The sequence below is a fragment of the Biomphalaria glabrata genome, chromosome 8, assembly GCF_947242115.1.
Source record: "Biomphalaria glabrata chromosome 8, xgBioGlab47.1, whole genome shotgun sequence".
In the NCBI taxonomy this organism is placed as follows: Eukaryota; Metazoa; Mollusca; class Gastropoda; family Planorbidae; genus Biomphalaria; species Biomphalaria glabrata.
In genome coordinates, this window is record NC_074718.1 from 14,087,214 (window position 1) to 14,099,222 (window position 12,009).

General features: G+C 35.4%; 1 protein-coding gene across 4 annotated transcripts in view; it reads right to left on the reverse strand.

The window, feature by feature from the left end:
* Positions 1 to 12,009, reverse strand: part of LOC106056685 (protein jagged-1-like) — a 57,491-nt gene that overhangs the window by 3,894 nt on the left and 41,588 nt on the right. For all 4 annotated transcript variants that reach the window (XM_056037763.1, XM_056037761.1, XM_056037762.1 and 1 more), the window contains 2 exons: positions 3,813 to 4,004; positions 253 to 416 (listed from right to left, as the gene is read on the reverse strand). In XM_056037763.1, coding sequence (XP_055893738.1) covers positions 253 to 416; positions 3,813 to 4,004 — 356 coding nt within the window. The remainder of the gene's footprint in view (positions 1 to 252; positions 417 to 3,812; positions 4,005 to 12,009) is intronic.

The following is a 12,009-nucleotide window of genomic DNA, read 5'->3' on the forward strand; positions in this document are numbered from 1 at the left end:
GGACGAACACCATGAGGAAGAAACAAACAAAAAAAAAAAGATCAATGATGAGAAGATAGTAGCCAGGAGTGCAAATAATATTTGAGATTAGGACGTCTTAGCTTAAAGCCTCTTGTCTCCATCAAGATTTAAACTCAACTCATTTGGTTCAGTCTTCAAGAGCTCTAGCCACCATGCAGTCGCTTTCATTCATTTACATGCCACATTTTTCCCGCCCTTCCAGAAAATCTTTGTCTTAACTGACTCACTTACCAAGCAAGTCCCAGAATGCAAACAAAAGTTGCTGTGACATTCGCTGACCTCGCAGTGGGCCCCCACGTAACCCCTCGGGCAGGAGCAGGTGTAGTTGTGCGAGCTGTCGTGGTGGCACGTGCCCCCGTTCAGACACGGGCTGTGCTCCAGGCAGTAGCGACTCTCTGAGGAGGAAACGGAAATAGCAAGGTGAAGACAAAATAAACAATAACTGCGCATACCTGTGTCATATCTACACGGGATCGAGCAGACGACAAATTAGGCTTTAAGCACACCCTTCTTTATGTGATTTTTTTAATATTTAATGCAGGGATAGATGCTGGGACGTCCCAAAGCGAGAATTAACTCCATAACATTACTAAAATTGAATCATTACTTAACAAATTCGTATATAAATACTATGATAAATATGATACTATGGGATATATAACTATGACGACACATACTGTAAAGGTTCATTAGTTTATACAAACAACGGTTAGAGACGGTGTTATTGTACCAAGACAATGAACAACTGCCTGCACTATCCAACAACAAGGTGTTAATGAGAACTGAATGAGTCGTAGACACATTACAAACTCGAAAGAAATTTTGACCACTGTCCTATTTCCTATTTCGTCAAACACACACGATCTTTGAAGCCTAATTTTATAAATAATGTTCTATCCGCCTATGGAAATTTGTTCTTATTTACAAGGCTTATATCAACTATGTCAGTCTGTCTAAAAGTTTGCACAATTATTTCTTTTACCTGACAACACATGAATCAGTTAAAAAAAATTAACCAATTAGTTAATTTACTATTGAAAATTAATTATTTTGTTTGGTACCTTGAACAAGAGAATGACAAAGTACCTGACAGATGTGGTGGTATGGGTTGTATTAGTCCTCCTGTTCACCTTGAGGACTCTCTTGAGCCCATTTTTTTTATACATTTAAATGACGATCATGTGACCATCCACCAAGATACCCCCCCCCCCCTTTTCTTTTCATATCCCTTTCACAACTGGTCAAAACAAAATTTAGGATCATAACCCTAACCCTAACCCTAAAAGGCTAGAGAAAAATAATTGGTAAAAATATTTCTAATCTGACAGATTTATTAATTCTAGGTCAATACACTACACAACTGATCCAAATTCATTGATACAATTACAATTTTTTTTAGTATTTATTCTTTTCTTTTACACAACAAATATTATTATAGTATTAATATTTGAAATACTAGCAATTGAAAACTAGATCCTATAGTAGTCTATGGTAGAACGTCCTACAAAGCTCTTCAGATATATTCTTGGACTAGAAACAAGATACTGGTCTCAGAAGGGCCCTTTGCGAGACAAATTCTATGGAGAACTACCTGATTGGAACGATATTACGTAGCCTATCTTATATGATTAATTACCTGGATCCTCCGACTTCATAATGAGTTCAGAAAAGAAAGATCCATAGTTTTAGAACTGTTGGACACTAAACTCCTTTTTTTTTTTAGTTAAAACATTTTTTTTTTTAACTCTGTAATCTACAAGTTTCCTCGCCCTATGCACAATCTAGAAACCACGTGTTCCAGATGGCGTATTAATACATTTCGTGAAAGTTGTGAAGAGGTTAGAAAATATTATGACGCTGAGGGAAGAAAAGTGAGATGTGAAAAAAAAATGTACTAAAATAAAAAAGGATGTAGAAAATTTAAAAAAAAAAAAGAATTAAAAAAAAAAAAACTCTGACCCATATACAAAGTATGATGAATATGAAGTGATTGTGAAATGATTTTGAAGTGATTGTGAAGCGATTGTGAAGCGATTGTGAAGTGATTGAGAAGCGATTGTGAAGTGATTGTGAAGCGATTGTGACGTTCAGTTTGTTTCATCCTTCCAAACAGTATTTCCTTGGCGATTGGATTATCTAGGTCACGTGGGGGTCTTACATTACAAAATGTACTCCTTCTATTGCTACTCTAGAAAACTACATCTGGGTTTAACTCTTGTATCATTTAGGTGGTTTTAAAATAAATACTTGGGTTTATGTATATTTCACAGATGCGTATTACGGCCGGACGATAAACAGACAAGTTTATTGACTTCTTTCTCCTGATAGTTTTTACCCAGCAGACGACTGGAAATATAAGAAAAATATGGAGGTCACCCTGGACAGGTAATCTATTGGCAGAGTTATTTGTGCAGATGTCGTGTTGACCCTTGAAGTGATCTCCCCGGATGTTTTTGACAGGAAGTGATAGATGGGTCAGGACAGCTTCAGGTGTTGCCTTTGTGGCAGGAGCAACTCAACATAAGTGTCTCCAAGTAGATGTAGTGGTAGTTATTTCTATTTATAGTTTTCCCAAAATGCACTACAAATTAAAAGTGCAGAATCTTCTACTACCGGAAACTAAACTCTCATTTTAAATTTCTAATCATCTCTCCTACACTATTTACTCTTGTGTGTAGAAACTCGAAGCTACCAGAAGCTAATGTATGGAACATATTATGATCTAGATTTTCTGATAAACTTGACGCGCGCAACAAGTGACGAGAAGATATTGTCTTGAGGTTAAGCAGGTCTTTCTTTCATCTTAAGCACTGGCAAACCAAACAGCAAAGTAATTGTGATAGCACAAGTAGGATTATGTTCATTTTTTAACTTTCAGTTGGGCATTCTAACAAATAAAACTACCTAGGAGCTTTGATTCAGTAAAAGAAAATGATAGGAAGTCCCACGGGTATATATTTTCGTCAAAACATGACAATAAAAAAAAATATTTAAAACAAGGTTACAAAAACAGTTTGTGTGAAAACACAAACTCAAAATCGACCCCCGAAGTGGTTCCCCTAGAGCCTTCTCCAGGATTCGAACACGGGACTTCCGGTGCTTTACCCCTCAGCCACAGCATCTCCAAATATTCATTTAGCTTACACTTACATTTTTTAAAATAATAATTATTAAGCTTATTCATACATTCAAAATTAATAACATGTTATCTAGAGTTAGATCTAACTATAATTGATTAGCAATAGTTAATTAATTAATTGGTTATTTTTTATTCATTCTTGTATTGCCAGGTAAAAGAAATAATTGTGCAAAATTTTAGCTTAATCCGAGATTGGGTGTGGGAGAAATAATGTGTTAAAACTTAACCATAAGGTCAGACATACAGAAAGAGTAAGTTAATATAAGCTTTGTAATAAAATAGTTTTATTGGTTCGAACCAATGGAAATTCAGTCAGTTGTCCATTTCAGCATTCCTGCTAGTGCAATAACAATATAGATCCTTTGAGTCCATCCGGTCCTGGTGGCTACCTGACATTAGTTAGGGTCTTAGGAAAAAGTAAAGGCATTTGGTCGTTGTGCTGGCCACAAGTCACCATGGTCAACCGTAGGCCATAGAAACAGATTCTTTATTTCATCTGCTAACTAGATCGCAGGGTCTGAAAGGGGAACTAGCTACTACTACTATAGTTTAATTATTAAAAAAATATATTTCATTATATTACAATAACATGTATTATAAAAATTTGATGTTTAAAAAAAATTGTTTACAGCTATAGGATGACGTCACTTACCCACGTCGCACAGGGGCCCCGCCCAGCCCTTGTGGCAGATGCACTGCCCGGGTAGGTGGCACGTGCCATGCACACATCCGGGAGTCGTCCTGCACTTATCACAGTGCTCACCGTACCAGCCGTGCCTGCACGTGCACAGACCAGGGCGGGAGCAGATACCCCGATTAGATCGGCACAGCTCCGAACAAAGCGCTGAAAAAGAAATATTTTTCTGTCTTTTAAAAATGTGACTTGAACAAACAGACAAGAATAAAAGACACATTCCAGTTGACATGTTATGGCCTTTGAATTTTGTTAGCTGAAGCTGAAAGCGCTCCTAACAGCTTAAACAAAACGGAACGTGATTGGAATGAAGTCAATCTTAATGACATTATCATTAATGGAAACAGATATAAAATAATGAAATATCATGAAAATACAAAATTATGAAAATAAAGAGAGATTATGTTTTTACTCAAACTTAGTGGCGGCCCTTCAACGTGTTTAGTCGTGGTTATCTTTGTAGTAAGAAATGCAGTGAAAAGGGCAGGCTCCAATATTTTCAGCAGAAATATCAGAAGATTTTAAACTACTAGCTATGAATAACCTTTGCTTTAACTAGCCGATGCAGCTATAGTTTTCAAATACCATTTCTACTATTTTGAGATTTAAATGTGACACCTGGACGGACACTTTTGCGCAAAAACTAATAAAAACAATTCACTTTCGGGAGACGCAAAATATTTTTATCTGAAATTGGCAAATATGGAAGTTTATTTATTTAATTGTTTGCAAAGTAACATGTTTTTTTTTCTTGAAGAATTGAACAATGTTTCATTTATAGTTACTAGACAGTTAAGTTAAGCTCTCAGACAGCTAAGTTTAGCTCTCAGACAGTTAGACTCTTAAATTTTGTTAGCATAAGAAAGCTGTAGCGCTTCTAACAGCTTGAACAAAACGGAACGGGATTGGAATGAAGTCAATCCTAATGACATTATCATTGATGAAAACAAAACTAAAATACTGAAATATCATGAAAATAAAAAATTATGATAATAAAGAGAGATTATGTTTTCACACAAACTTAGTGACGGCCCTTCAAAGTGTTCGTCATAGCTATTCAGCTAAAGGGGCAGGTTCCAATATTTTCAGCAGGAAGATATTAACTACTAAATATGAAAAACCTTTGCTGAATGAAATGAATGAGCCGATGCACTTATAATTTCCAAACTACACTATATGAAATCGTATTATCAATACCATTTCTAGTTTTTGAGATTTAAACGTGACACCTGGACGGAATTGTTTTAGAAGCTTTAATAGAAGCTATCCACTTTCGGGAGACGCTACAAAATGTTTTTTTCAAACTGATATTGGCAAAAATAGAAGTTTATTGTTGCCTTTTTTTTTCTTGAAGAATTGAACAAAGTTTCCTTTCTAGTTACCAGTTAAGCTCTCAGACAGTTAGATTAAGCTCTCTGATAGTTTGATTAAGCTCTCAGTTAAGTGTAGCTCTCAGACAGTTAAGCTTAGCTCTCAAGCAGTTAGGTTTAGCTCTCAAGCAGTTAGGTTTAGCTCTCAAGCAGTTAGGTTTAGCTCTCAAGCAGTTAGGTTTAGCTCTCATACAGTTAAGTGTAGCTCTCATACAGTTAAGTTTAGCTCTCATTTAATTGGAGCTCAAAGTTGTGGGAGAGTTTAATGTTTAGCTCCTGAAAAAATGACATTTGATTAAAACATACGACCACTGGTTACCATCCATCTTGCGTATGACGTCATATAAAAATTTAAATAAATGACTTCGCTCAATGGTATGTTAACATATCATGGGGGAGAGAGAGAGAGAGAGAGAGAGAGAGAGAGAGAGATGCTTTACTTATATTAATTATCATATCTAGCATCATAAAAAAGTCTATCCCAGTGGCGTAGACTCAATCCATCTTTCCCTATTCCTAAATACCAATCACAGGCCCCACGCTTTAGGCAGCCTTGCTGTAAAAAGAATCTTTTGTCACGTGGCCCTGATGTGACACTCACCCAGGGCCACGCACACTACTAAACCCACCTCTGGTGGTAATAATCCGGGCCGCTGGACCCTCCAGCAAGCAACGCCTTTGGTCCAAGCACAAGACGTTAAAAGGTTATGACGTGATGTAAATGTAACTTCGTCTGGTATTATCTTGTAACCCAACACGGATTATCAGCTTTGGGCCACCAACACCTCTACCCATCTTTCTCTGACTTCTTGTCCGTTGATGATAACACCTGCCGCATCTTTACAGAATGTTTGCATCTGTAGTGTCATCTTAAATTGGTTTGAGATAAAAACCTGTTCCGACAACATCTCACATTTGGCCTACAATATGGAAATGTAACCAAAAGATATAGATACACATATTGCGTCTAACATGAAGGACAGTTTTCAACACTGGTCTTGGAAAAGTTTTTTAGCTGCTTTTACAGAAATCGCTCTTTTTTATGTTTGTGTTGTGTGTCCGTCTGTTTGTTTAGCAAGGTGTTGGTGAAAGTTTCTGCAAGCTGAAATTTTGTATGCAATAAAATGAGAAGCATCCTGACACAAGAACATCTGAAAGATTTCGTGTTAATGAAGGTTTTAAGATTTTTTTAAAAGACAGAATCATGAACAATGTATCATAGACTTGTGAATTGGGAAGATCAGATACCAGGGAAGTGGATTTTTCATAGATCTAAATGTAAATATCTTCGCAAGGAAAAACATTTTAATTTTACCAGTTTGCTTTTCAGACATTACGTTGTACTATCCTAGTAATATCAATAAGCTAGAAAATAAAGTAACAAAATATTGTATATAACTAATTTAACTAATGAAGGTTGAGCTTGCTTGTTCAATATATGTATAAATTCTGGTTGACTATATCTTCTCAGCACTTACAAAGCCCAACAACAACAGCCAAAAAAAAAAAAAAAACTGTCATTCAATAAATATCTTCACATATAGAACTAGAAAGAAATGAGAAGGCTGACACACTCCATTGTTGGAGAACAATCTCACAATTAAACATTGCACTCTATCCAGAAGAAATGAAGAAACTAATAATAAATAAAATAAATGAGAAATGGACAAGCTCTCATCCGAATCACAAGAAAGATGATGCCAGTTATAAGCTATCCCGACAAGATCCACGTCTAATCTTTCGACTCAGGACCGGACACAACATAATGCGACAACACATGTTCCGGAAGCTCAAAATTGGAACCAGAGAAATCTTCTCATGTGGAGTGTCACCAGAGAATGTTGACCATGTCCTTCAAAACTGCTCTTTTATCAAGAGGCCCGCACAAGACACTGGTCCCAAAACACCCCAATAGAAAGAAAACTATATGGAGAGCTCCCTGATTTGCAAACCACTGCGCAGTTCGTCACCTGAACGCTCCAACATAACAATGAGAAAGAAGAAGAAGAAGAAGCCAAGGTTCAGGTAGAAATGCAATACGTTACGTAAACCAGTTTCTTTCTAGGACCTACTTTCAGTTTACGATGCATTACCTCTAAATAGTTCAGAAGACAGGTACTATAGGGTGCTCCTAATAAAGCACGCGCAAATTGTGGGTAAACAGTGCCGAATTCGAGACTTAGACCGACCTTGACCCCCTGATAGACACCTAATATTTTAATACCAAATAATGCGTTTCGCACAAACTTTTGTCGACGAGCGCCCCACCAAGTCATTTCTTTCTCGCTTCTTCCTCGTTCTTTGAAAAGAACGCCGTTACCATACTAGTCATTTTTCATCTTTTAAATTTAGTGCACATATTTTATGCATATACGATAAAGCCATTTCTAAAACAGGTATGAGTAAGTAGTTTTTGTTACCAACATGCACGTCTTTTGTCATACATCTTGAACAGTATATTTTTACCAATAAATGCTTATTGGATATTATTAAAAATCATTATTGTTGATAATGATTAGAAAATTAATAATTATAACTTTATAAGTTTTCAACAATTTTGTTTTGTGAATGAAGCAGGTCTAATCAAATTAAATCCTGTTAGTGAATCAGGGCGATAAATCGTCGTCAATGTATATTTATGATTTACAAATCATATTTTATTCAAGCATATAAAAAATGAGTTTTCCTGAGAATGTGTTACCACTAATGGATTCGTTTCCTTCTCATTACAATCTGTAACAGCTGTGATTCTAATTCCTACGTCTTCCGGTATCAACTGAGATGGATTGTCACACGATGGGAAGGGGGAGGAGGGTGTATCGCCAGAACAGACTATATGAGTTCATGACTGCGCTATTTGTCTGCTTAAATCTTGAATTTACACTACAGCTCAACTTAACTCTGCTCGGTCTCAAAACTTCAACGATGGATGGCTCATTAAGGGAATTGAACCCTAGCTACAACGCAACGCATCCGGACAACGACAGGAGAACATTCCTAGACACAATTTCATGGCTAAGTTCTGGCTAAAACCTGGGAGTGACTCAAACCAATGACGTAGTGTATAACTGTAAAATGGGTTGCTGAATGTTGGCTTCGATAGTAACAAGATACACTGACTTTCAATCTAATCTCAACTTTGAGTTAAATCTAATTTCACATTGACTTTCAATCTAATCTCAACTTTGAGTTAAATCTAATTTCACATTGACTTTCAATCTAATCTCAACTTTGAGTTAAATCTAATTTCACATTGACTTTCAATCTAATCTCAACTTTGAGTTAAATCTAATTTCACATTGACTTTCAATCTAATCTCAACTTTGAGTTAAATCTAATTTCACATTGACTTTCAATCTAATCTCAACTTTGAGTTAAATCTAATTTCACATTGACTTTCAATCTAATCTCAACTTTGAGTTAAATCTAATTTCACATTGACTTTCAATCTAATCTCAACTTTGAGTTAAATCCAATTTCACATTGACTTTCAATCTAATCTCAACTTTGAGTTAAATCTAATTTCACATTGACTTTCAATCTAATCTCAACTTTGAGTTAAATCTAATTTCACATTGACTTTCAATCTAATCTCAACTTTGAGTTAAATCTAATTTCACATTGACTTTCAATCTAATCTCAACTTTGAGTTAAATCTAATTTCACATTGACTTTCAATCTAATCTCAACTTTGAGTTAAATCTAATTTCACATTGACTTTCAATCTAATCTCAACTTTGAGTTAAATCTAATTTCACATTGACTTTCAATCTAATCTCAACTTTGAGTTAAATCTAATTTCACATTGACTTTCAATCTAATCTCAACTTTGAGTTAAATCTAATTTCACATTGACTTCCAATCTAATCTCAACTTTGAGTTAAATCTAATTTCACATTGACTTTCAATCTAAACTCAAATTTGAGTTAAATCTAATTTTACATTGACTTCCAATCTAATCTCAACTTTGAGTTAAATCTAATGTCACATTGACTTTCAATCTAATCTCAACTTTGAGTTAAATCTAATTTCACATTGACTTTCAATCTAATCTCAACTTTGAGTTAAATCTAATTTCACATTGACTTCCAATCTAATCTCAACTTTGAGTTAAATCTAATGTCACATTGACTTTCAATCTAATCTCAACTTTGAGTTAAATCTAATTTCACATTGACTTTCAATCTAATCTCAACTTTGAGTTAAATCTAATTTCACATTGACTTCCAATCTAATCTCAACTTTGAGTTAAATCTAATTTCACATTGACTTTCAATCTAATCTCAGCTTTGAATTAAATCTAATTTCACATTGATTTTAATTCTAATATCAACATTGATTTTCATTTTTTGGTCCACAGATCAAATCTTGTAAGCACCAAGAGCTTCTTGTCGTACTGTCGTTACACGTATTGTCTTTTAAAACAAGATACAGTGCTCTTCTGAAAACAAACACGTTTCACATACCACTTTTTATATCCGTCAAACTACGCATCTGGCTAATGAGACAATTAAGCAAATACTTAGTTGTTAAAATGACTGTAAACATAAAATGTTGGCTGTAATATATTTTTAAAGGTATACTTATGCACCTGATGATCGCAGGTATAAATCTTTCCTTGGATTAGGTAGTGAATTAGCCAAACTTTGTATCTAGTCTTTGATATCGTACGAACATCTTCTGTAGTAAACATGGGCTTAGCTTTGTGCTAATTATACAATCTCCTATCATGTCGAGTTAACAACAGATCACCAGTGCTTTACCTTACCCGACACGCCTTTCTACGTGTAAAGAAATACATCACTCTAACATTGCTATAATTATAACAAAAAAAAAAAGTGCTTGATCTAGCAAGGTTGGCTCTACTCCGTATCCTTACAATTCAATGGATACTCAGTAGGAGCCATTGTGACTACATCGACTAGACTTGTACTTTTGTATATATTAATGCTGAATAATTAGAGGAACAACAATGCTTATAAAACACAAAGTGATTTCAAAATAAATATTTAAAAAAAAACAGATATAGTCAATAGTAACTATATTTAATTGATAACTGTCAGATCAAAAATATTGTTATCTATGGCATCTTTTCAATCAAGTTTTTCACACAGAAAAAAATGGCACCCGTTGGCGATATTCACAGAAAAAGATAAACTTAGTTATCATGTTTAATATCAGGTTTAAGGTCATTAAGATGAAGTTTAAGATCAGGCATAACATCAATCTTAAGAACAGGTTTAAGATATCAGCCTTGAATAGTGGATTCACAATTCAAGATGACCTGTCTATAGAAGAGGAGATAAACAAAAACACATAGGGAAGGCTGCCTCGACTTTTGCTACACTCTGACCAAGAGTTAGTGAAAGCCAGAAGACACCACAGCAACCAAAATGAAGGTCTACAAGGCACGCGTTTTGAGTACGCTACTGTACTGCCGAGAGTAGTGAACTATCTATGCAAAACAAGAGAGAAAACTTATTCCACTAGCGCTGCCTCCGAAGAATCTTGAAAATCACATGTTTTAGATTAATCGGATTTTATTTATAACTTATAATAACAGACAAGACAAACATGTAAAGGTATCTACGTCCAGACCACATAACATTGTTGAGGTCAGGATTTGGTGATTTTACCATCACAGAAGAGCTATACGACACCGATAGTCAAGACAGACACAAAAACTCGTTTGTCCCTCGGGCAATTTAATCATTAAATAAAATCCAATCATGTAATATTAACTTTTCACATGTAAAATTTGAGTGAGTCTGGGGTGAATACTGTTCATTGTAAATATACCCCGCCGTAGTTCATGAATTATAATTCATCGTCGCAAATATAGTAGACTAAGCAGGTTGTCTCAGCGAGATCAGTTTATTACATGGAACCACAATCTCAGCTATCTGACTACTCTTACATTTAGCTATTGTTTTTTTTTTAAAGGAAACCTCAGAATTTGCGCTAAGAGGTTAATCATCTATACACGTTATTTTATTAAAAAAAGTTGCTGAGTAATACGAACTACTTGTTTTCTATTCTTGATGTAAAAATGATTTTTACGATTGTGCATACAATATGCAAAAAGTAGGATGAAAACTTAAGTAGTATTTGCTTTGTTCTTATTGGAAACATTGAAGACGAGAGAAACGAAATTCTCAATAAGAGATTTTCAGACATGGCGGAAAACGTATAAATAGAAATTTAAATTTGGTGTCCTTGACATTTTATTTTTTGTTTATCATGGAAATCTTCAATACGTCTGCCATTTGGAGAACATTTCATAGAAACCAAAGAGATCCACAAAAATGTTTTCTCAAAATACAAAAAAATCAAAAATAATTCAATGAATGCGTGAATGACATAACAGATATTGAGACCTTACGAGAATAATGTATTCTTCTTCTTCTTCTTCTTGAAACTGTAAGGTAGAGTTGAGCCTTCGGCTCTTGGAACTCTAGGCCAGCAAAAGTGAACAAGAGCTCCCTCTCACCGGCCTGAATGTGTACACTGTTCTGTCTGGCGGGTGGGTCAGACTCGTGACAAGAGGCCGCGTACACTAAGACCCCCGCCATTTTCCTTTTCTATAACAGGCTAAACCGTGCGGGACACGCCATTTATGCAACTGCCCCATGAGGAACAGCGCCTGGATTGTGACAAGGTTGTGGGAGCTTTTTTACAACTCCGCGCAGTGCAATGAGGATGCTCTCGCACCCCATTAGGCACCTTCACGGGCGTCTTGTTTTGCTACCCTTTAGCCTAATCGTTTCCTCCTACGATCGTTTCCA